Source organism: Anabrus simplex, chromosome 10, assembly GCF_040414725.1.
Source record: "Anabrus simplex isolate iqAnaSimp1 chromosome 10, ASM4041472v1, whole genome shotgun sequence".
Classification (NCBI taxonomy): Eukaryota; Metazoa; Arthropoda; class Insecta; order Orthoptera; family Tettigoniidae; genus Anabrus; species Anabrus simplex.
In genome coordinates, this window is record NC_090274.1 from 52085705 (window position 1) to 52112304 (window position 26600).

The window sequence follows — 26600 nt, forward strand, 5'->3', positions numbered from 1 at the left end:
GCTACCATCTACATTGATCAGGTGTTGAGTATTGGCAGTAGCAGAGGCTAGGTCTTGTGAACCATCCTTAACACAGCAGGTTACTCCGATGGCTATTAGCTGCAACTCAAAACCCTTAAGGCTTGACGTTCACTAAACCAACTATCGAAACTGGGTAACCTAAGTCTAGTGATAGCCCATGTCTTGATTGCATCATACGCCACTGCTCTGATAAATAAGTTTATGTGGTGTGTCCCTTAATATGGGATTAATTTGCTCTAAGAGACACTGACTCAAACCATCCGCTGTTCTGTCAGTTGGATTCATGAACCCCCAGAATCTTTCATGGACGTGACCCTCTAATGCATATCGAAAAACAAGTACCAATTGGCATTTGTTTGAAACATCCGTTGTTTCATCTGCTTCTATTGCAACGAATTGGGATTCCCCAATTTCTGAAGAAATCTGTTCCCTGCACACCTTCAACATACAGTCAAGAAGCTCGTTCTGAATGGTCTTTGAAGTACCTTTAAATACAGAAGCTTTGGCCAGGTGTTCTTTCATAGCAACGTCTATTTCAGCCGTAAAATTAATGAGACCTTTGAAAATTCCAGGATTTAGAGAATTTTCTGTCTCATCATGGCCACGGAGTGCCACTTCAAATACGCCACAGAATTTTATGCACTGAATCATTCTGCGTAATATGTGCCTATTTTTCCTAACCTGATCATTGTGTTTGTTAATGGACTGGCGATAAGCAGAATCCAGTTGAGTCACTATATTAACTTTCCCTAGCACAGCTAATTCCATGCATGAATTGATATGTTGGACGTTCCTTTTTTTTAAACTTTTTCTTTCAAGTGTTTGAGATCTGTTACTCCGGTTTTCGTCCACATCAGGTCATGTCCGAATAACATGCACGGAAAACAGAAAAACGCATTCCTTGAATCACAACCACACAACCACTCATATTCTGTATACACCCCTGGCTGGAATCTACGTCGATATTCACGCCCTTTATATTGTCCGACTTGCTCTACTTGTAAATGAGGCGTTGGTCGACCGAGTGTCTTTATCTCAGTCTTTTCCGTTAGGGACAGTTGAGAAAAAGGTCCATTTAAAACATTACTCACAGAATTCATTGTACGTAGCCTACAGGTTAATCATACATATGTGATATACCTTAAGCGACTCTTCATAGGGATTCTGTATGTCCGCACACAAAACACGACAGATTTACTTTTAACGACACCACACTAAATATTACGAGTTAGGATATTGACTGATTTCATTAGCCAGTACGGCATGTTTATCAGACCGCAGATGACAGACTTGGAATACGATGTTCTGCTCGGCGCGATAAGCCTTCACGTATTTTCGGAATTGTGACGGGCTGGCTTCGGCATTGACCCAATCTCCCATTCAGTGCATGTTAAAAATTAGTTAGTTCCACGCATGCGTGAATGAAAATTACCTAGGAAATAGTCAGCAGCTAAGGGCACAGGGCCCAGCATGACCGGCCAGCGTAGAGCCCGCCGGAGGAAGCAAAGTACGTGTATGATGAAAATATTGACGCACTAGCTGCATGCGGCACCTAATATCAAAACTGAATGCATCACCATCCATTCAAATTGCCAGTATTTATAAAACCATGCATTAACAGTTACTTAGCTGGAAGGGCACGTGCCCCTCTGCCATTGATTGATTGATTTACAGCGAGCCGCTACTACTACTACTACTACTAATAATAATAATAATAATAATAATAATAATCTACATAAATAAAGTTGTAGGGGGTCCGCTGTCTGCAATTTAGTTTGCTTTGGCCAATTTTTCAGATATTTATCCCTTTTAGGTCAACTCAAGATCGAATCGGTCGTTTTTATTTTCCCTGTCTGTTTGTTCCACCATCACGGCGAAATGGCTGGATAGATCTCAACCAAACTTCATATTTGGATTATAATCATCCCGAGGAAGATTTCGATATGCGTATCATATTAAAATCTTTGAATAGATGGGGGGGTTTATTTTCTCTTATACTATTGATTTTCTGTAAACTCCGTGGACCGTATGTGAAACGCATCTTCATTATAAACAACTTTCGTTATGTTCATAATTTACTTTACTCTCAAATGACGGAGAAATTTACTATTTTCTGCGGGTATCATGCTCTGCGTTGAGTGACCGGCAGACCGACAACGAACCTACAGGTTACCATGGCTACAGGGAAGTAACGTATTGCCATTCTCCTCATCATGCCTTTAAATTCGTGGTTGTTCCTTGGGCAGAAGGCAAGAGAGGCGTCAATCGGCCATTCTGCGGGATATTGGTGGAATATCGTTGGAGGTTATAACCGTCCTCGAATAGCTCAAGTAATAACACCATTACCCATCTTATCTGTTTACCTAAGAATCCCTGCGTCTAAATTTATCCCCTGTTACCACTTTCTTATATCCATAACTCACACCAGCATAATTTATTGAGCGGTATTTGATTTTCCAATACATTCACTTGGTATTTACATACTTGTCATCCGTCTATCCTCAGTTATAATCCATTTTCGATTTTATCTGTTGACCTAAAAATATGTTATTCTTTGGCACACTTATGGGAAAGATGCAATCATGACATTGGGCAGGCACATTGGCATTACTAGCGGCCATATGTTCGCAAAATTTTATGATTCCAGGGTCACATGAGTATCAAAAAAATAAATTAGTATGTGAAACCTGTACCAAATTTCACCCCATTCAATAAATAACTGAATCTAACGCATACATTTGGGAGATACGGGAAAATGCCACAGGACCAACCATGTAGAACACTGAACAAGTCGTCTGATGGTGTCCGTTTGTAGGTGCAATTTAATATAGTCTTACTCACTCCATTTACAGTAATTTATGGAGAAATACGTGTACAATGTAGAACACCGTACGAAGCACGGGTACATTTGCTAGCAATAATAATAATAAAAATAATAATCTTCCACCTGCTGTAAAAAAGGATTCGCACGAACCCGGGCCTCCGGGAGTGGTAGCTAATCCCACTAACTACTACACTGCAGAGGCAGACTAGGAGTATTCTATTCTATAAATTTTGTAGAGAGTTTCGCTTAGATGTTTGGAAATATTCAGGACGACTTACCCATAAGAACAAAATTTTACACTGTTAAAACACCTTAAGAACAAAGGACAAAACGATTAACACATTCGCAACTGCAGGAGTGATTACGTTTATCATCTCCTTGGACATCACTGAAATTCTGTGCACCGAGCTCGATAGCTGCAGTCACTTACGTGCGGCGAGTATCCAGTATTCGGGAGATAGTGGGTTAGAATCCCACTGTCGGCAGCCCTGAAAATGTTTTTCCGTGGCTTCCCATTTTCACACCAGGCAAATGCTGGGGCTGTACCTTAATTAAAGCCACGGCCACTTCCTTCCCACTCCTGTCTCCGACAAGATTTAGGTTTAATCATTTGACAGTGTTTCTTTTAATATGATTGTGTAATGTATCATTTTTCACATTTTTATGTCCCGAATTTTAGTAACTAGCTGAAGATGCCCTATATTGAGGGCGAAACATGTCCCATTTAACTGATAGTCTGTTTATGTAACCACTATAAGTGAAAATAAATGTATTGAATAGGTGGATTATAAAACAACTTTATTGTTTTTGAATTACGGTCTATCTCCCGAAGATCTTCACTAATTCCATCCATCTATCTCATTCTCGGTTGACCTCGTCCTCTTTGTCCCCCTAGATTTCCATTTAATATATTTTTAGGTACTTCCGTATCACTGATCCATGCTAAATGCCCAGCCCACCTCAATCTGGCTGATTTCACTATTCTTCTAATAGGTGGGTCTTTATAAATGTTATACAACTCATGCTTGTACCTCCTCCTTCATATTCCTCTTTCACAGACTGGGCCGATGATTCTTCGAAGCATCCTTCTTTCGAAGGCATCCAGCATCTTTTGCTGTTAATGGCCAAGTTCCCAAGGCATATGTAAGCACAGGTCTTATAAGTGTTTTATAGATGGTTAATTTAGTGGTACGGGTCAAGAGCCTTGTTAGAGCAAAATAGGCTCTGTTGACTACTATTAAGCTCTGTTTAATTTCATGAGAGGTTTCATTTGAGTAGGTGACTGTTGATCCCAGATATTTAAACTGCTCAACTCTCTCAAAGGTGTAATTGCCCACGGTTATTGAGTGTGGCATGTTCTCCTTACGTGCTTTCCCAGCAGTCATATATTTAGTTTTCTGCCAGTTGATGTTCAGTCCCATTTTCCTACTGGACTGTTCAAGGGTGATGTATGTCTCTTCCCTTGCCTTTCGAGTTCTTGCCACTATATCTATATCATCAGTATAAGTAAGTATCTGCACTGATCTATAGAAAACTGTTCTCCTATTCAGGAGGTTTGTATCTCTCATCACCTTCTCCAAGGCAACATTAAAAACGAGACATGCCAGTGCCTCTCCCTGCCATACACTATTTTGAATATTTAATGTCTCAGGCACCATTCCTCCCATTCTTATACTACTTCGTGTCCCACTCATTGTCAGTCTCACCAGCCTTACCAATTTTCCAGGAATTCCCAGTTCAGTCATAGCATGGTACAATTGCTCTCTGTCTATACTGTCGTACGCTCCTTTGAAATCAATGAAGAGGTGATGCGTGCATATCCCAAATTTGATGTCTCCTCTAAAATTTGCCATAAGGTGAAAATCTGATCTATAGTGAACTTTCCTGGGATAAATCCACACTGATAAATCCCAGTCTTTCTCTGAACAATTGGGAGAAGACGGTCAAATAGAATGTTGGAGAATACTTTATATCTCAAGTTAAGTAGCATAATTCCTCTATAACTATCACATTCAAGCTGATCCCCTTTCTTATCATTCCTTCTTTCCATTGCTGAGGCATTTTCTCCTCATCCCATACTGAAGTAGCTATTTTTAGGAAAGTCCATTCCGATTCATTGCCACCTTGTTTGAGCAGTTCCGCTGGAATATAATCTGTTCCTGTTGCCTTGTTATTCTTCAATTTCTTCATGTCAGTTATCATCTCTTCTAAAGTGGTGGACCTATATTTTCGTCAGAATCATTTTCTCCTTGTGCATCAATTGAGTGTCTTGTTATCATTCGGATATTCATGATTGTATCAAAATGTCACTGCTGTCTTTCACATATCTCTTTCCCCTTGCTAACAATTTTTCCTGTTTCATCCTTTATCAGGCTAGTTTTGCCACAGAAGGGTTTCCGTGCAACATTTACCTCTCCAAAATTTCCTCGCCTCATTCTGATTTCTCAGAAGCTCCATTTCTTTGATATTTGCCTTCATACGCTCTCTCTTTTTCCTTTGATGGACCTTCTTTTCAATCCTCCGTTTTTCTTTATAGACTTCCTTCATCCTTCTTGTACAATTTGATTGCAATGAAATTCTGTATGCCATGTTCTTCTCTTCTGTTGCTATTTCACACTCAGTGCCAAACCTAGCAGATCTTTTATATCTTGTTTCAATTCCCAGTGTTTCATTTGCTGACGTCTTCACTGCATTTTTAATCATTTCCCACTGATACTCAATGTCGTTGCATTCTTCATTATTTTCAAGGATCGGTATTATCCTCTCCTGGTATTACTTTTTAACTTCAGAGGATTCTATAGCTGTTATATTGTATTTTGGTATGTTGGTTTGGGTTCCTTTGAATGCACTGGCAAGGAATAAGAATATCATATTTCTTGGAATACCTGGCAGTCAATAATATCTCAGAAAATATTCACCGGGTGTCTGAAATTACTGCTATCAGGAAACTCAAAATCAGCTATAAACAATTTTTGGGGATTCTGGGAATGTTACTGAAATTAATGTGTCATCACTTTCCATGAGATGCACAAAGCAGCAAGACTCACCAAGTCATGTACTTGGGTCCCAGTCCTTCAATATGTTGTTAATGACAGGTATCGCAAAGAAGATACATACTGAGCCATTATTTACCATGTAACAACACGGGGTTTATTCTATTTCCCTACCTCATATCCCACATCCAGATATTCAGGTCACCCAAGAGCATCAAACTGAACGAAATGTGCCAGGTGAGACAATCATTTCCCTGGACACACTTGCCACTATTATACGGAAGATACAAATGTACAAACTATTGAGCAAAAACAAGTAAAAATAGATTAAGTCCATACTTAACAGTCAGGAACAAATTTACAGACAAGAGCTCATAGAAATTCCAACAAAGCTTACATTACAGATCCTGCAATCAATTATGAGACAATCGCTGTCAACCAAGGTCAATAGTGGACAAAGAAAGAAAATAATATTTAAGAACAACACTTTCTTTCCTTGAAGGAGAAATATGGTGCATTCCTCCATGAACAAAACTTTGTTGTCAATGACCTATTGTTTGAATCTCAAGGAAATATGCATGAATTTGATGACAATATTATGTAGTTATTCTGTTTAATATGAGGATAATTTTTTATTGGAAGGTATTTTACTAACAGTGTTACCATAGTTCACCAACATACATATTCACATAAATATAAGATTCATCTTGCTCCATTATCAATTTAATATCTCCATTACATTATACTGTCCTTCCTTGTTAATTTATACCCATGTCTATGGCAAACTTGTGTAAAAGCAAGCTAGTTCACTCTGGAAATACTTGCTTTTTCCTTGAATAATTAGTAGAAAAGAGGTCACACGATGGAATCTGGACACTGGGAACAATTATGGCCATGAAGATCATAACGCATATTGTTTTACATTTCTTGACAACATGACACGATATACAAGTGGTGCTTGGGTTAAGTTTAATGATGGAAGTCATTCCCCATGTATTACATGGAAAATATCAAGCTTTCGCATGACGCAAAACGTGGTTTCTCAAACTAGCTTTCCATTTGAATGTTTTTCCACATGCGTCACAGGAATAAGGAAACTCAGCCACGTCACGATGAACACGTTCATGCCTAGTGAAAGCAGAGGAATGTGCGAATGCTTTGCCACAGATATGACATTTGTGTGGTTTGAGATCACTGTGGGTCAATTCATGATACCTTAGACTAGATGAATAATTAAACTCTCTACCACAGGTATTACACCTATGTGGTTTCTTAGCAGAGTGAGTTACGAAATGATGGTTCAATTGTTGAATTGTTCGAAAGGACTTACCACAGACAAAACAATCAAAGGGCCTGATATCACTGTGATTATCTTCATGTTTTTTCTGGCCTAGTGCAGTTCGAAATCTCTTTGTACAAATAGAACAGGAGTACGGAGTTTTGGTTGTATGCTTCATTATATGATCTTTCAGTTTTGAAGAACACCGAATGATAATCCCGCATACAGAACAGTGGGTTTTCAAATGTTTGTCTAGTCTTACTCCATCTGTAAAGGTGTTACCACAAATAGAGCAACAGTAAGGCCTGGGTGCAGTATGTCTTTTAAAATGTCCCGTTAGGGATTTGGCCTCACTAAAGGCCTTTCCACAAATCTTGCAGGAATGACGCCTAGCTTCAGAATGTATTTTTTGGTGCCTTGCTCGGAATCTGAACTTTCTGAAACATTTCCCACATATAGGACATTCAAATTTCCTTTCTGCTTTCTCTCCTGTGCGAGTTGACAAAGACAGAATCATACCACTTTTTACAGCATATGTCTTGTCGTAAATGTCACACGAATTCAATGCAGTACCAGTAAATGCAGCAACATTCTCTGCCCTGGAATGTGTACAGAATATCTTACTATTTCAAACAATGGAATACAAGTAAGTATAGACTCATACAAATATATTTCTAGTCCAACTACAATTTATATTTACTAACATATAACAACCGAGCTGAATAGCTGCACTGACTTAAGTGTGGCCAGACTCCAGTATTCGGGAGATAGTGGGTTCGAATCCCACCGTCGTTAGCCCTGATGATGGTTTTCCATGATTTCCCATTTTCATACCAGGCAAAAGCTGGGGCTGTACCTTAATTAACGCCATGGTTGCTTCCTTCCCATTCCTAACCCTATCCTGTCACATCATCGCCATAAGACTTATTTGTGTCGGTGCGAACTAAAGCAATTTGTAAATATATATATATATACATAGAGAGAGAGAGAGCACTTATTGAAGTGCTCATTTAATTAATCAGTCATTTATGTAAATGTACAGAGTATATTTCATTCTCATGAAGCCTTGGCAACTGGCAGGGAACATCTACATTCATCAGTACATGTCCCAATTTCTACAGGAAGCTTGCAGCCCAGGTCTATTTGTTAGCGAGCCATGTTTAGAAGGAGGGATTTCAACAAGACATACACAAAGCAGAACAAGGAAACAATGGAACTCCAACGGCCAGGACCAACGGAGAACATTTCGTAAGCCCGGCGAGAGGTTAGAGAAATTAGCAAGATATATTGAAGTGTCAGGTACATGATGTGTTGAACAAATGACATGATACCTTCACAATCATTTTGGCTAGGCATTGTTCTATGTAAGTGATGGCCCTAATCAAGCATACAACGGTGTCTGAGAGGACAAATTGTTAAAAGCAACTAGTGCGTGGGTTAGCTACCCCTTTATACGGCAATATTCTGCTCAGGTAATGTGGTGAGAAGAAGTGTCAGTTACGCAAGTGCGGGTCAGGACTTATGTATCTTGACCGTGTGGGGACTTGAACTTTTGTTTGAAATGCTCAGTCTGCATTTAATCTATTCAAGATTTTAAACTTTGGGAAAATTGCATTCATCGTTTGATTTGCCATAGGAGAGAACAGTTTCAGATAATCATTTGAATGCATAGTAGTCTGCCTGTTTAGTTAGATTTTTCGAGGACATAAACTTCAGTACTCCCAGTCTAGCACTGAAATGGGAAATATTTCACCTAGTTACGGGGATAGATAAGAAGAGTTGCTCCATGGTGGAATGGGAACTGGTTTTTCATGTCCAGTGGAAATTACACCGGCAGTAGTATTCTAGTAACTGGCAGGTTAATCTAGACCCGGTTTTCTACACCGTGGATGAGGGGATGTCTTAGACAACCTCCAGAAGCTAAAGCAGCAACGAATAATACTAGGCCACATTTTGACACCAGGATGAAGACCCAAGGACTGACACAATTCTATCCTGAAGGCATCATATTCGAGATGGCTGGTTAAGACGATGGAGAGCCAGCTGTCCCGAAGGCAGGAAGTGAAAAGTCACCAAAATAAGAACTAGATTTTCAATGTAATTATGCATGTTTGCACGTGATTATGTGTACCAGAAGGTGTTAGGTTAGTGATGATATTTAATTTCAGTAGATTTAGCTTTTGTTTGGAAGTACTACGTCGTATTAAAGTAAATGCTAGGAAGCTTGTATATGAAAATATAATTGTAACACAAATATGGACCGATTGCAAAAGGTCGTAGCTTTCTTTCTTCCCAGGTCATTCAGATTTTAAGCTGAGTGGTTAACGTCATTATTTTCACGAGTCAGTTCCTTGTTTTCAGCCTCATATATTTTGATTTGTTTTGCTTTAATATTTCAGATGCAGTGTTTGTCTCAGGGCTTATACGTAAATGTAAGTAAGGATTTAAATTAAAGTCAGGAAGGACTAGATTAAATTGTTTATGGGAGCTCAAGGTGTACGGAAACATGCCTTCACATTTTCTGGGATTTATTGCATGATGTGTGAGATGGAGTTTGTATCCACAAATTTTGGTAGCATCATTTTCATTATTATGTCAATATAAAGATGGGAGTAAATTAGTGAGTGATTCATGAGTTTCTCGAATGCAGTTTTGTATTCCAAGTTCCGAATAATTAGAATAAATTTCTCTGTAAATTTATTATTATTATTATTATTATTGATGGGATCTTCTCGAGTTGTATGGACGAGATATTTCAGTAACTCTCAGATGTTCAGACATGATCGATGGTCTATGTGGCAATTTCTTAGTTTCAAGTTATGGTATTATTACAGAGTTGGCCGAGGAGAGTTTTTATTCAAGTGTGACTTTACGAGCGAGAGTGCCTTGATTTGTGACCAGTGCGGTCTTGTTTCTTTTCATGCAAGTGAACGTTAGATGACTTCATTTACATTTCTATCAGCTTTGGCAACTTTAGGACATGTGATATTTTGTGATTATGAGTAAGAGGACGCGTTCCTCATTTGAAAGGCCTGCATTTTTCATGATTGTGTGAATTGCCTCAGGTAGACTGGTGAGCAGCGTGTGTTAAGCGTTGGACCCTGTGTGTTTTGATATTTGCTGCATTATTCTGGGACTGAATCTCTAATTTTGAGTCATTCTGCCGTGTGTTGGCGAGGGTGATGTGTGTGTCTACCAAAGGGGTTTTATTTTAGCGACCTATATTTCGTGATGATTTTATTGGTTTTATCCATGTTACCACGGTTGTTGCAGTAGACAAGATTTTTATATCGCGATGTTTAGTTTGATTTCTTTTTATGATATAACCAGTCCGAGGAATATTTGTGTCATATAATCTTTTTCAGGGGCCAACGTTGAATTATGTGTTGAAAGTTAAAGCCTACTCTGTTATATTTTATGAATTTGTGACATGTAATTTACTTCAGGAATCCACGTTGACTTGTGCATTATGTTATAAAGTTCACCAGTTGCTTGATTTTGAATCGTATAATTTATTTCAGGAATATACGTTGAATAGGAAGTGTTGCTTAACGTGTAAATTTATTTCCTTATATTTTCCATCAAGACTGAGTGAGTGAGAATTGTGTAAATGCAGCATGCATTCTTGATGAGCCCTGGAAAATATGACATCATGTCTTTGTTTCTTTGATTGTGAATATTTGCCATTTATGTGGTTTTATTGTGTGTGGTTCTAATCCACAGGGTTTTGTTGTGCTCATGAGGTTGCTTATGACTGAGGTATATATATTTGTGCATAAGATGTTATACCATTCAGCGTGTTATATACTGTACAGTTAGATTAGTTTTTGTATCCCCTTTGTGCATTAAATCACATCCTTTCTTAAGGTTAGGGACCCCACTGCAATGTCAACTGTGCAGGAAAGGGGAACATACAACTCTACAGTTGAAAGTGTTAACAAATATAAAGCCAGGTGCGTGGTGTGAGCATGCTAGCCAATGTGTTAACATTAATGAAATTCAAGAATTTTGCTTTGTAATGTTAAGTTTGTGTGTCAGCATACACTTGAAAACTTTGTATGTTATTTGATTCTCAAGATGGACTTTATCAAGCTGAGAGAATTTCTGAGTCTTGTAAATTTTGTATCATTTCATGCATTTTTGCTATTTTTCTTGTTTCTTGTTCATTTTTCTTATTAAAAACATTTTTCCTCCAAACTGACGTCATGCATCACCTTCCTTTATTTATAGCTTTTAGTTGACTTCCTTGTGTCCATATTAGTTATATGTTCCCCCTCAAAGTCCAGGGTGTATATGTTTTAAAGCACTACTGTCATAGTTCGAACTGAGCATGCCTGGGAGTGGTGGACTAGTCTGGGGCAAATTACCTTGATGGTAGAAACGGGCACAATATCAAATTGATCAATTAAACATCTCTTTACCAACTTACTTCAGGTGATTTAGTCTTTATTGGCCTTTTAAAATTGCTAAACTTTCCATAAGACTTCTGTCATGAATGTTCATAATGTAAATCAGTACAGTACAATACTCCTTCATAAGCCCATTAATATGTTCATCAAAATTGATTATGAGTTGCACCTGCAGTATAACAGGCTATGTAATGCCACGATAGACAAAGGTAAGGCCCTTTAATCCTCCTATTAATGGTGCTGTTTACTGGTATATATCAAATGTAGATAAATAAAACACATTTCTGCAGATGCATTAAGTTACAGAGGACTGTTTATTATAAAAATTGCACCAGAAGATTTCCATATAGATGCTCAATCATACACTTTTATGATCTGAATCTGCATGTAAATATTAGACGACTAATGTTGCTAACCAAATTAAGTACAAATGTCAGTGTATCAGCACTGACATGTTCTTTGCTTTTAAAGTCAATATATTGAAAGAGTAAAGTGATAAGTATGGGGTTCGAATATACAAAGGCAGAACCTAGGCAAGACATAATGGCAAAAATTCAGTGCAGTGATTGTAATAATAAGATTCATGGGAACTGTGTGAATCTTAGCAAAGTGGATGTGAAATATATGTTGTCATAGACAGTGCTATGGCAAGAGGCATGTGACTTTACATAGTGATTTGGCAATGGTGTCATATGTCATTGATATTAATGAACTACTGCTAGCTATGCAGGAGAACATAGAACATGTAAACAAATCCAATACTGAGACTGCGTGATGAGAAAAATATATAAATATTTATCATAAGAGTCTGGACAAAAACAGTTAACTTAATAGTAAGCATCAGGAAATTAACAATGGGCAACAAACTATTATAGATAATTCAAGCACAGAAAATAGGCATCTGACAAACACAGTAAAAAATATTGCAATGAGGAGTGATGAACAATATTCAAGGTCAAACGCAAGGAAATAATTGGTGATCCTAAATCAGACAATGAGCATACTGTACAGACTTATAGTGTAGCCAAAACTTTAGACTTCAATTCGAAGGAGGACACGATAATTGGTGCTTGTCATCGTTTGAAAAAGATCAGAACTCATCCAACTTTTATTGTTAAATTTCTTAGAAAGACCAATAAGGGGCGATTAAATGCAAAGCACAAGGTAAAGCAAACCTTAGCCACAACTCACCTTGGCACTTCAATTCCCAACCCTATTAATATCAGTTAGTCACTTGCCCAGCTAGAAAAGCATTATTTACATAGGTAACGCAGCTGCAATCTGAAAAGTGCTATAAATATCTCTGGGTTGGTAGAAGTGGAATGATTATCATTTGGAAGGAGATGGAAGCACTATTCGCTGTAACCTTCATACATTCAGATAGAAATTTAACTTTTCTTTGAAATTACTGAGTTACATTTGTGAAAATATTTGTTTCTTTTTTAGTAGTTATCATCTTCTACTGATGCCTGGAAACTAGTTTTCCATTTAATAACAAAATGCTTCGGGGATTAAAACAAATACTGTTTTATTTCATAAAAGTCTTCTTCGTTGTAATTATGTTACATTGAAATTGACAGAGAGTTTCTGGGGTCACGATATCATAGATAGTGATTTCTGCAAGAATTACTAGGAAGTATTCAGAAATGATAGGGATCTGATAATATCTAGGAAGAATAAAGGTAGTAGAGTTCTAGTAGCTGTCAAAGAAGGACACAAATCTAAACTGTGTTCTATTTATAAGCAACAGTGTAAGTCAATAACTCTTTCTTTCTTATAACTAAATTTATTTATGCAGAGTTAGTTTTGGTAGACTGAAGAGCCTAACAGTTAAATTAACTGAGTCAAAACTTTAAAGGGATGGCTTCAGATATTACAACTCTTTACATTCAGGAAATACATCTCATAATATTAAGCCTGTCTTGTCACTCTAACAGTGTTAATGTACTTTTTGGTAAATATTCCACCTTCCCAATACAATTCTTTTTAATATGTATGGCTTTGGCAATGATGGTAGTATAACACCAATATAGTTGGTCCGTTCTTGAACATAATAAATTTTCCAGCCAACTTATTCCTGGTTCCAAGTGTTTAGCCCCAGTGTGCAAAGCTGGGCTCATCACTTTGTAAATAGCACACCTACCAAGATGCACTCCTAGTGCATACCGTGGAGGCCACTACATAGGCTACTTGGAGCCACTGGTAGGCACGATTTCACTGTCACTCATATCAGATTAAATATCACATTCACTTCAAATCTCTTCTTCAATGTTATCACAATCACCATCACTGTCCTCTAAATCTAAAACATTTTCAATTAACACAGATATAGCATCGCTGTCACTTGCTTATACTACGCCCAGAGGACAATGACTGATACGTGATGAAATATTTGTTCTTTCAGAGGCTACAATTAGGCAATATATTATGGTGCAAGTTCTTAGAACTGTAAACAAGCCACATTCCTGTTCTATTCAAAGAAGTTTGCACAAGGGTAAACCTTACAAGGGTGATCAAAATATAAGTCAGAACATACGATTTAGCGTAGCACATGAATGTCTCATAATTTGAGTTTAAGGCCTGTCCAATACTTGTGTGAACATCACGTCAAATGAATCGAGTGGGTTAACTAAGTCAAGACTAAAAGTTAATGGCTTCAGAAAACACCAAGTCTAGGAGAAAACAGTGAGTTGTTAATGCTGTTGTTCAAGGACTGTTTTAAAAATTATTAATATCTGAATTTTAAGTTTTATTTCTTAATAAGTATCTATTAGTGAAATGCCCATGACAAAGTTGATAAGGGAATCAAAATCAATGGGAAGTAAACAAATATCATTCACTATGTAGATATTACCTTGATACTTGCTAACAGAAGACTTTCACCCTTTTTAAACAGCATCCATGAAGCAAAATAAAATGTATGGTAATCAGCAAAGAGAAAACAACCGACACTGTTATCACCCTGGACGAAATGATCATTGAGAGCTTGTCATATTTCAGATAGCCAGGATGCTGGTTATCACAAGAATGGGAACCGCATGTAAACCAAAACCACAACTGGCAATGCAAGAAGTATGCTTCTGAAAATACCACATATTGTAGTCCAATACAAAACTTGTTGGTCTATAATGAAGTGTTTTATATTACTGGTGGTGTGTTATGATGCAAAGTGAAAGACCATAACAGGCCTTATTAATGAACCAATGATGGTGAAATCCTGACATTCACCTCCCCGCAGTAGAAAGGGGGCAACGACTGCATATAAAATCTAACAAATGAAGGGACCGATTATCTCCCGGTAACACGAGATCCCATATACCAAGTGCCAACAGTCTCTTTGAGAGTGGATGAGCGGGTAAGAGTAAGGGCACTCTATTGTCCTCGGGACAGGAAATTGTTCCCAAAGGTGGAGGAACCCGTTTGGTCAATGGCATTAGGATGCAGAAGGCAATGGGAAACCAATGCATTAAAGATCCTGAGAGATATTCCAATAAATCCACATGGCATGGCTGCAACGTCAAGATCGGAGCTGGCCGTGTGGATCATCTACCTCCGTTTGAAGACGACAGCTTAAGAAGAAGTAATAATACCAATAATCAAGAAAGGAGATAAGAAGACATGTGGTAACAACAGAGGATTCACCATCATCTCCCATGCTGCAAAGATAATGCAAGGATACTGGGAAGAAGAATTAGAGAGAAGGTGGAAAGTCAGCTACAAGAGGAACTGATTGGATTCAAAAATGGAAGGCGAACAGTGGAAACCATTTTCATTCTGAGACAGATCATGGAAAAGAGCTGGGAATATGAAAATATCTAATAATGACATTTATAGACTTAGAAAAGGCATATAACAGCAGTGCCAAAACTAAAATACAGGCAAGCCTGACACACAGGGGCATTGGCAAGGAGCTAATAACAATTATAAAAGCAATATCTGATAACTGTAGCAGTTGTGTGAAGACAACACAGAGTACATCAGAATAGTCCCGAACTGACAATGGATTAAAACACAGAGCGTGCTGTCACCTTTACTGTTCATAATGGTGATGGATGACATTGTAAAGGCAGTAAAAGAAGATTATAGAGCGGAAAGAATAAATTTAATGATTTTGCAAATGATGATGTGATCTGCGGAGAAGATGAGGAGGTACAACAAGAGCTGAATGTACTGAGTAAAAGGATTGAGGATCAATGTGGAAAAGAGCAAGACAATAATGATGTGTAGAGGAAGTAAAAAAGGAAAAGGAGCTATCAAAATCGGAGACAAGAAACTGGAAATAGTAGAACACTTCAAATACTTGGGAAATGAACTGACAGAAATTGGAGATTATAAGCTATAAATTTCATTTTTGTTCCATATTAAAGTGCTATTATAAGTATAAATTGACAAGAGGGTGCACCTTTTCAATACAATACATCAAGTAAGTGATATTACACAAGTCCTGGGACTAGTTTCAGCCACTTAGTGGCCATCTTCAGCCAAATAAATTTAACAGATTATGTGATGACTAAAACAGACTATAAAAGACAAAGACAATGTTGCAGGAATAATTATAACATTAAATTACACATAATAACAAAACTTATGGTTATGATCTTCTAGTCATGATATGATGACTTGAAGTTCACTTAGGACCTCAGGCAAAGAAGTAAATCTGGAACTGATAGCCAGAATGGGAATGAATAAACATACAGAAAATAAATTAAAAAGGAGAAAAATTATATATGAGACTCACCTCTAATGTCTGATGTAGAACAATTGGAAGAAGCAGGCAGGCCATGTAACAAAGGAGTGGGCAGGGAACAAGCTCTGACCTGCTGTACGAAGCAGGCAATGTAAACAAAGGAGTAGGTAAGGGAAGGTGGAAGGGGAGAAGGGGTGTCTAAGATGGGGCTGAACGATGTGAAAAGAAAGACTGTTGCTGAGAAAAACTGTTCCAGATGGAAAAAATAATTTTCTGTAGTATTGTGCAGGGGGGGGGGGCTTTTTTTTATAACTTTGAGAATTTTAGTCTTGGTTGATATTAGTGAACTTATGGTCAGTATCACCCATGTGTTGTCTCAAGGCTGAAAATCTGTTATATTTCAGGGTGTTTATATGCTCTAAGTATCCTGTATGGAAGCTCCTATTTGTTTGACCAATATAAGATGCATTGCAATTATTACAATTGAATATATAAACACCTGACTTTGTGAACTTATTACTATGATTTAAAAAATTGGTATTGTGTAAAATATCTGTGTTTCTGTTACAAGTTTTGAAGGCTATTTTGATGTCTTGCTTTTCAAATTTGTTTGTGATTTGGTAGCCTTGTTTGTTATTAAATGTAAAAGTAGATTTTTTATATTGTTGCGAGTTTCTTATTTTGTTAAGGTGGTTGAAGGTTCGTGTTTATATTTATTTTAACCACACATGAATATAGATGACAGAAAATCCTTTGGAAAATCATTTGTATGGAGTACACTTCAGTATGGAAGTGAGAGTTGGACTCTGGGTAAATTAGAAAGGAATCGACTTGAAGCTGCTGAAATATGGATATGACGGAAAATGACTAGAACGAGCAGGACAGAAAGAGAAACCACCCTTGAAGTCTTAAGGGAAGTTCAAGACGAGAGAAGATTATTAAACAACATGGAAAACAGGAAATTAAAATTTATTGCACATATCATCAGACACATTACTTTCATCACTAACATACTTGAAGGGAAAGTGATGGGAAAGAAAGGGAGAGGAAGACCTAGGATAAAATATTTGGACGACATCAAAAAGAGGTAGGTTGTGACAATTACATGGAAATGAAACGAATAGCCAATGAAAGAAAAGAGTGGTTGAATGGATAAGACATTAGCCTTTAGAATATTGATTGAGTTAATTATTTTCTCTATAAAGGAGCTGTTGTAGCCATTAAATTTAGCTATACTGCGAATGGTGTTTAATTCCTTTTTAAGTTCTTTTTAGACAGCAGGATGCTAAAAGTGCAGTGTACCATACTATGGTATGCTGCATATTTATGGGCATGTGGGTGTATGGAATCTTGATGAATTGTGTTATCAGTTTGTGCTGGTTTTCTAAAAATCTTATAGCTCAATGAACCAGGTTTTCTGATGATCATTAGATCTAAATAATTTAGTTTTTTATCATTCTCGCATTCCAGTGTAAACTTGGTATGTGGTCAATGTGATTAAGGTTGGATAGAATGGTGATGGTGTCAGCTGCACTTTCGTTCATGATCACAAATGTGTCATTCATATATCTTGTCCAAAAAATAATATTAGTAAAGATGTTATTATTAATTTTGGTGTGTTCTAAATGGTCCAGATAGCTTTCAGCTAGGATGCCTGATGCCGGCGATCCCATAGCAAAACCATTTTGCTGATAAATGGTACAGTCAAATATGAAATAATTGTTATTCAAAACCATTTTCAGAATAGAGATGAAATTTTGAATATCTAGTGGGCTCAGACCACTGTAATTATTTAAATTGTGGTGAATAATGGGACAAATTTTTGAAATTGGGATGCTTGGGTTCATGTTAACAATATCGAAGGAAAGGAGAGAATAATTGGGTTGAAAACATGATTTAGTTTTTTAACCAACTCATTAGTGTTCTTAATGGAATTTCCAGATAAAAATGGTAATTTCTTTTGAGGAAAAGTTGGATGAAAGGTGAAATTTTATATAAAAGACTGAGTCTGTAATTAATGATACCGGATGAGTTGGCTGCTAGCCTGCATCTGGGAGATAGTGGGTTCGAATCCCACTGTCGAAAGCCCTGAAGATAGTTTTCCATGGTTTCCTATTTTCACACCAGGCTGTACCTTAATTAAGGCCATGGCCACTTCCTTCCAACGCCTAGGCCTTTCCTATCCCATCGTCGCCATGAGACCTATCTGTGTCAGTGCAACGTAAAGTAACTCTTTTGATTATAGAAAATGAGCTATCTGTGAATAACTGTTTAGTTTTTTCTATGCAATCTGACTTAAACATATAACATTTAAGAGCAGCAACACTAAACCTTATTCACTTGGTAACAGAACAGCATATAGGTATAGCATTTCTACAAGAACCTTATGTAATTCAAAACAGACTGGTGGGAATACCCGCTTACTGTAAAACATATTCAGCTGGAGGAGGGAAGAGGAGAGCGGCGATTGTGGTCTTCAACAAAACAATAAACACTATCATGATAAATCAAATGTCAGATGAAGATGTAGTGGTTCTTGAAATAACTCTTGGTCGCACATGCTTTTGGTTGTATGTACTTCGATATAGAAAGAGACATAGAATTGTACTTGTTTAAAGTGAAAAATATTCTGGATTTTGCAAGAGGAAAGAACACAATGTTTTCAATTGACAGTAACTCCAGATCTAAAATATAGCACAATGTTTTGACAAATAAAAGAGGAAGAATTCTACAAGAATTCCTCATTGGAAATCAGCTCTTTGTTATGAATAAGGGAGGGCTACCAACCTTTGAAAATAGTAGAGGATTCAGCTACATAGATTTGATGGCAAGCAACAAAGAGCTCCCCGATATAACAGGCTGGGAGTGTAGTAACAAGGAAAGTTGCATGGATCACAGGAAAATGAAATTCAATCTTGGTGTATCAAGTCCCAAGGAAGAAGAATTGCAGTTCCACGGAATGAGGTACATATTAAAGGAGAATGGCTTAGAAAAACTTGCGGTCAACCTCTTTGCAGCAGCAAGGGAACAGTATGGCAGCAAAATAACGTACATAAAAGAAATGGATGATAAACTGCGTAAAGTTATAATAGATAAAACGGACTTTGAAACTACAGTGCTGAAATTTCAAAACATGGTAAATGCAGCCTGTTCGAATTCATTCAAAACTCGTCAAGCTACAACGAAAATAACCCAACACAGGACGGTTCCTTGGTGGGTACCTCAGCTCACCATGTTAAGGAAAAAATTAAATGCTTTAAGAAGAATGTATCAGAGGACTATAGAAAACGAACCCTTGCAACAACAAAGGACACTAATATATGAAGCAGTTAAAAGAAAGTATCAAAAAGCGATAAAAAAAAAATGAAATCGTGGAAAACATACTGTAATATAATCACTACAGTAAACCGTGGAACGCAGTGTACAAATTAGCTTCAGGGAAAATTAGGAACAACTGTACAATCTCAACCTTGAGAAAGCCAGATGGTACATACACGACTAATTTAGTCGACACAATGAACTACATGATGGCTCATTTTACCCTCTGCGATGATGTAGCTGAAGACAGCATACATCACAAAGAAGCAAGAAGGAAGTCGGAACAGCCTCCAAATACTGATGACGATATCCCATTCACACAAGAAGAAGTAGCCGCGGCCATACGGGACCTAAATCACAATAAAGCACCTGGAAAAGACGGAATAACATGTGACATACTAAAATTTATCTTCAAGCAATTACCATCGTACATAACAGCGCTCTTCAATCGATGTCTTAAAACTGGATGTTTTCCAAGAGTATGGAAAAGGGCCATTATTGTACCCATAATCAAACCTGGAAAAGAAAAAAGTGATGATGTTTCTAAATATTGACCAATAAGTCTATTGAACATAGTCACCAAAGTGCTAGAAAAGCTCCTCATAAATCGCATAATGCACCACATTAACACTAGAGACCTACTAAATAGAAACAAGTATGGTTTCACGCCACAAACTGGAACAGTCGATGCACTGATGGCAGTCAAGCAGTTTGTTGAAGATGGACTCATAAACGAAAAGATTGTTGCAATGATCAGTTTGAACATGAAAGGGGCCTTAGATGCGGCGTGGTGGCCTGGGATCTTGAACGCTCTGAAAGGATTACATTGCCCAGAAACCTCTACAAACTCACGCAAAACTATCTCAGTGAGAGGAGATGCACTTTGAAAGCCGACTCGAGCATCATAGAAAGAAGCATAAGTAAAGGATGTCCACAGGGTTTGTGCTGCGGACCGGGATATTGGAACATCCAGTACGACTCACTTTTAAATCTGAACTACAAGGACTGCATGAAGATGATTACATTTGCAGCTGATGTGCTCATCCTAGTCAAAGGAAGGAGCAAACTGGAGATAGAATATAATGCAAACATAGAACTGAGTAAAATATCGACTAGGGCTACACAAAACAAAGTTGTGTTTAATGAGCAGAAATCTCAATGATGATAACATGCAAGAGATCCAGTGTAAGGCAGAATTTGCAAATATATTTAAACAACGAGACATTTAAAGAAGTAAACAGCATTAAATATCTTGTAGTCATTATAGACAACAGATTTTAAGTTTGACCAGCACATAGAATATGTAACTGATAAGTGCTCGAAACTTATTCATGCTCAATCAAAGTCTGCCAAAGTCAATTGGGGATTTCGCCCTGACGTTATGAAGATTATATATAAAGGAGCTATTCTACCTATCCTGTCTTACAGAATACCATTATGAATACGTCCGACTCGTTGGCTGAACGGTCAGCGTACTGGCCTTCGGTTCAGAGGTCCCGGGTTCGATTCCCGGCCGGGTCGGGGATTTTAACCTTAATTGGTTAATTCCAATGGCACGGGGGCTGGGTGTATGTGTTGTCTTCATCATCATTTCATCCTCATCACGACACGCAGGTCACCTACGGGTGTCAAATAGAAAGACCTGCACCTGGCGAGCCGAACCCTTCCTGGGATATCCCGGCACTAAAAGCCATACGACATTTCATTTCATTATAAATACAATCCACAACCAAGTAGTATAATGCAATGAAATTAAGAAGAGTGCAACAACTAATAAACATTAAAACAGCTAAGGCCTACCATACAACATCACATGAAGCACTATATATAATAACTGGATTAACTCCCGTCGTGATAGAACTTGGAGAAATTGCCAGGCACTATGAGACATAACAAAACTGACTGGATAAATGGTAGTGGGAAAAGAGACTCTGAAACTTGATTTTAGGATGTGTAATAAACAATAGTATCACCCGGCTCAAACGGTTAAAATACAGGACAAAATGGTTCACAAACACTACCCATTCCAAATCTATACAGATGGAAGCAAAAGTGAGGCTGGAGTTGGATCTGGAATAATTCTGTAGTCACCATGAACCTCCTCAACAATACCAATTCAAATCACACAATACCTGTTCAAGTAATCAAACAGAACAATAGTCAATATTGAAGGCACTGGAGAAATTACAAGACATCAACCACGAAAATAGAGCAGCAATTATTTACACTGATAGTAAAAATCCCTGGACCTACTCAAAAACAATGGAAAAAGCAACAATCTCATAGAAGCGATCAGAAGGAAGATGAGAGACCTACAAGTACAAAATAAGGAATTACACTTCTCATGGGTTGGCTCATGTCGGCACAGAAGGCAACGAAACCGCTGATCAATTGGCGAAAGTAGCCAGCAGGACAGACCTAGAAGTGACTTTCGATCAAATTCCTGACGGTGCAGTAAAAAAGGTATTGTGTGAGAGAAGTTTACAATTGTGTGAAGAAGAGTGGAGAGAAACATCCAATGGATCAATAACGAAAGCATATTTTCCGAGTGTTAGAGCGAGACTTGACTAAAAAATTCTCTTAAGCCACAATATGAAGGTTATGATGACAGGGCATGGAAAAATAGGGACCTATCTGCATAGATTTAAAATCCAAGAGCATGCGACGTGTCGGTGTGGCAAAGAAACGCAAAGTGTGGACCACATCCTATATGAGTGTGAATTATTAAAACACGAAAGGATAAACCTAAAGACAAATGTAATCAACTCAGGAGGCTACTGGCCTACAAGCAAACAGACAAATATTTAAAATTCTTTAAACGGTTTGTGAAGTGTATCAATTTTGATAACCTGACTTAGGGCATAGTTATGTCAAGAAGTAACACTTTCATTGAAAAAAAAAACTGTAACATAATGTTTCTAGGCTAGGCACATTAAAATCAAACCTGTAGGCATAGGTAACATAATGAACATAAAATGTAATCACGACTACAAAAGAATACTAATGCATGTAGTATTACTTAAATTGTAATGGAGCATGCAATTAATGAATATGTTAATAAAATTTAAAAAAACAGTGGAGTTGCCTTTATTGGCTTTTGTTATGACAAGATCATTGTCAGTGATTTTCTTCTTAAAATCTAATATTTGTTTTTTCTTGGGAGTTTAGTTTGACATTGGGATAGAAGGGTTTCTGTTTGATATAGAGTTGAAGATATTATTAAGTTTCTTTTTAGCTTCAAATCCCATTTCTTCTTGTTTATCTACCAGCATTTTACTAATGGCTATCTTGGCTTCCACCGTAGTGGTGATGACGCTATTGAGATGGTTGGAGGAGGGCCAGTTGTGTTTCGGACCCTTCCTTGATATGGATGTCTCAATATCATTTAATGTCACTTTAGAGAGATTGATAACAGGGGAGTGTAACTGAGCAAGTCTGTCAGAGGGAGTGTGTGTTCTTTTGGCTGGAACGGTAGTGGATTTAGAGTCTTTTAAGAATTTTAACTTTTTCTCTACAATCTAATGTTTTTTTGATAACATGGATTGTGGTCTATAATTGACATAAGATTGAAAAATATTCCAATGAGCATATGAAAAAAAAGGTTAGTTATCTGGAGATGATAAGTTTTCATAGTTTGGAAAGAGGATCTGTGTTTCTTAGTATTAACTTTGAGAAATTTAGGTGTCATATCATAGGTTATACATTGTTTCAGGAAATCCATATATTTGCTTAATTTGGTTCTTTTACCGTTTAAGCCTAAAAATAAAAAGGCTTTCCTCTTTGCCTGGTTGGCAGCATAATCATAAGCTATAAATTTCATTTTTGTTCTGTATTGAAGTGCAATTACAAGTATAAATTGACAAGAGGGTCCACCTTTTCAATACATTACATCAAGTAAGTGATATTACATAAGACCTGGGACAAGTTTCAGCCATTTAGTGGCCATCTTCAGCCAAATGAATGTAACAGATTACGTGATAACTAAAACATACGTATAACAGACAAAGACAACGTTGCAGAAGTAATTATAACATTTAATTACATATAGTAACAAAATTTATGGTTTATCTTCTTGTCCCAGGACTTATGTCATACCATTTACTTGACGTATTGTACTCTTGTCAATTTAAACTTATAAGGAATTGGAGACTCAATATGGAAATGAGTAGGAAGATACAACTGGAAAGTACATTCTACCACCAGGTGTGGAGTTTAATAAGGAACACAATGATGATGATTGTTGTTTAAAAGGGCCTAACAGCTAGGTTATCAGCCCCTAACTGGAAGAGGTGAAAGAAAATGAAACAATAATTAAAACTTCAAAATGTATCCTCTGGCTGAAATCTAAAACGAACGATGATGAAAAAATGACCGTGAATCCAAAACAATCGGTGGATCCAATGATGCTTGTTGTCCAAAGGGGTCCAAAATCCAGGTCACCAACCCCTCATAATTGTACTTATCACTGGTAAAGCAGAACCATGGTGTTCCTATTATAGTGGTACTAATCACAGGTAATGCAGACTCAGGGTGGTATTAATCAAAGGTAATGTAGAAACATTATTATGTCGCACATAACGGCACCATTCACAGTTAATACAGGCACAGGGTATTCCTCCCATAAAGCTACAACCCACAAGAAACGCAGACCTAAGCTATTCCTAACTTAATGGGAATAATCACGGGTGCTGGTATTCAGTGATGTTCCTCACATAGTGGAAATAAACAGAGGCCATGTATACCCATGGCATTGCTTCAATAGTGGTACCAATAATAGGCAATGTACACCCACGGTGGATCACACATTATGGTATCACCCAAAGGTAACACAGACCCATGGTGTTCCTCATATAATGGAACTAATCACAGGAAATGCAGATCCGTTCTGAACACAGGGGAACCAACACAATTCAGTGCAGTAGCCGGCAGCTCCTCCTGCACGAACGCCAGTCTGGGTGCCAAGCACCCACTCCACCGCCTCGATGGAATGCACACAATAGTACTACTCACAGCCAATGCTCAGACCCATGGTGTTCCTCACATAATGGTACTAATCATAAGAAACATTGACCCATGATGTTCCTCACTTAATGGTACTAGGCACAAGTAACTGTATGGTTCCAATTCTATCATCAATTGGCCACCCCTTTTAGTTGCCTATTACGCCAGGCAGGAAACACCGTGGGTGTATTTTTCGTCTGCATACCCCACCCAAAGAGAGAGAAGATAGAAGGATCCGATACTTCAAAAAATGAAGTACAAGACAAAGGCAGACAAGAGCCACAAAGAGCATGAAAATGAAACACTCCCTAGGCTTTGAATAATCCAATAATACATCAGGGTTGGAAAAGAACAATATTTCACCAAGGGAGGTCAGGCAGGACAGATGAAACTCAGGAGCCTGGCACAAGTGGAAGCAATGCCACGGCTCAGCTAAAGGCTTTGTAGTTGCCAACCCACGCTCCCAAGTAGAGACCCTGGAGCCCCTTTTAGACACCTCTTACAACAGGCTTGGGGATACCGTAGGTTAATTCTTCATCTGTGTCCCCCACCCATAGAAGGATTAATATAGAATATGGATATACCAATGAAGGCTAAAGAAATAATGTACAAGGGATATTACTCACCTAAAAAGATATATGCAGCAGAAACCTGGACAATGACTCAGATTTACGAGAGTAAAGTAAAGGCAGCCAAAATTAAATTCTTGAGAAGTATGGGAGAGAATACATATGAAAAAGCTAGATTTGCAAAAACTAAATTATAACAACACATTGAGATGGTTTGGACATGTCAAGCGGATGAACAAAGAAAAACTTCCAAGACAAGCACTGGAACAACAGATGACAGGAAACAGAAGATGAGGAAGACCAAAATTATGATGGATGGATTCTGTGAAGAACAGCATAGGACAATGGAGCCTGGAGTGGAGCAGTGTTGGATGAGGAATGGTGGAGAGACAGGCAGAAGTGGACAGGAACCATATTTGCTCCCACAATATGTCAGCTGGAAAAGGGAAATATTTGATGATGATGATGATGATGATGATGCTTATTATAATGATGGTGATAATGATGATGTGCACAACTGATTAGTGCAATTCAAAACTCAATATAATGAAATGTTCTGTGTTAATGGCAGTATGTTATGATGTTAAAAATTAAATAATTGAAAAGGAGGTTCAACCTATTCAATACTTATGTTATGATGCAAAAGGAAAGGCAATAAAAGGCCTCATTAATGAACCAACCGTCGGCCTCTGGAATCCTGTGAAGTCTCAACTCTTACGAAGGAAAGCAATCAATTGATATAGATGTTGATTCCCATAAGGAGTCTGAAATATTTGCCCCGAATGAGTAAATTTATAATACCAATATAATGTCCAATAACGGACCATTTATATTGATAAAGCAATCAAATTCGGTTGAATCTAGTGAAATGACAAATACAACCTGTTATTACTGATTACAGGAGTCATGATAGAATAGAAAAGTTGACATGAGCAAAGAAGATTATCTGGATATGGAACCTTCAACCATGGCTCGTTATCCATAATACTACAATATTTATACAAGGGTTCATCTCCATAGTGTAAAGATTAGCACTATTAGATGCTGCGTGGGTTCAATTGCCAGAACTGCCAGAAAGGAAAGAATGGCAGTAGGGCTGGTATGTGGTTAAAATGATATATGCAGCTCATCACTATTGGAGGTGTGCCTGAAAAAGAGCTCCACTACCCTGGGACTAATTTACTTACTGATACAAGGAACAAAACAGGATAACTTATTCCATGATGGTCAATAAAGTACTCTAAAGAAATGGTACAAGAGAGCACTATGTAAGATGCAAGTCCTAGTTTTTCCACACTGCCTAGGTACAATATGTACACAAAATGGCCACTGCAGTAGACTACGTTCTTTCAAAATACTCTTATCTGAAATAGGATTAAAATATTGTGCGCTTTGTAAGATACTGCCAAAGGCCATTCCCGTGTTGAAACACCGGATCCCGTGAGATCTCTGAAGTTAAGCAACATTGGGCGTGGTCAAGATCTGAATGGGTTGCCACG

The 26600-nt window shown here is 37.7% G+C and overlaps 1 protein-coding gene across 2 annotated transcripts in view; it reads right to left on the reverse strand.

Annotated features, from left to right (window-relative positions):
* Positions 1 to 26600, reverse strand: part of LOC137502369 (zinc finger protein 555-like) — a 136321-nt gene that overhangs the window by 87030 nt on the left and 22691 nt on the right. The window contains exon 5 of one of the 2 annotated variants that reach the window (XM_068229403.1): positions 6400 to 7716. The exons of the other annotated variant lie outside the window; for it this stretch is intronic. Coding sequence (XP_068085504.1) covers positions 6849 to 7716 — 868 coding nt within the window. The 3' untranslated portion in view covers positions 6400 to 6848. Of the gene's footprint in view, positions 1 to 6399; positions 7717 to 26600 lie in introns of those variants that run through there. 2 annotated transcript variants of the gene reach the window in all.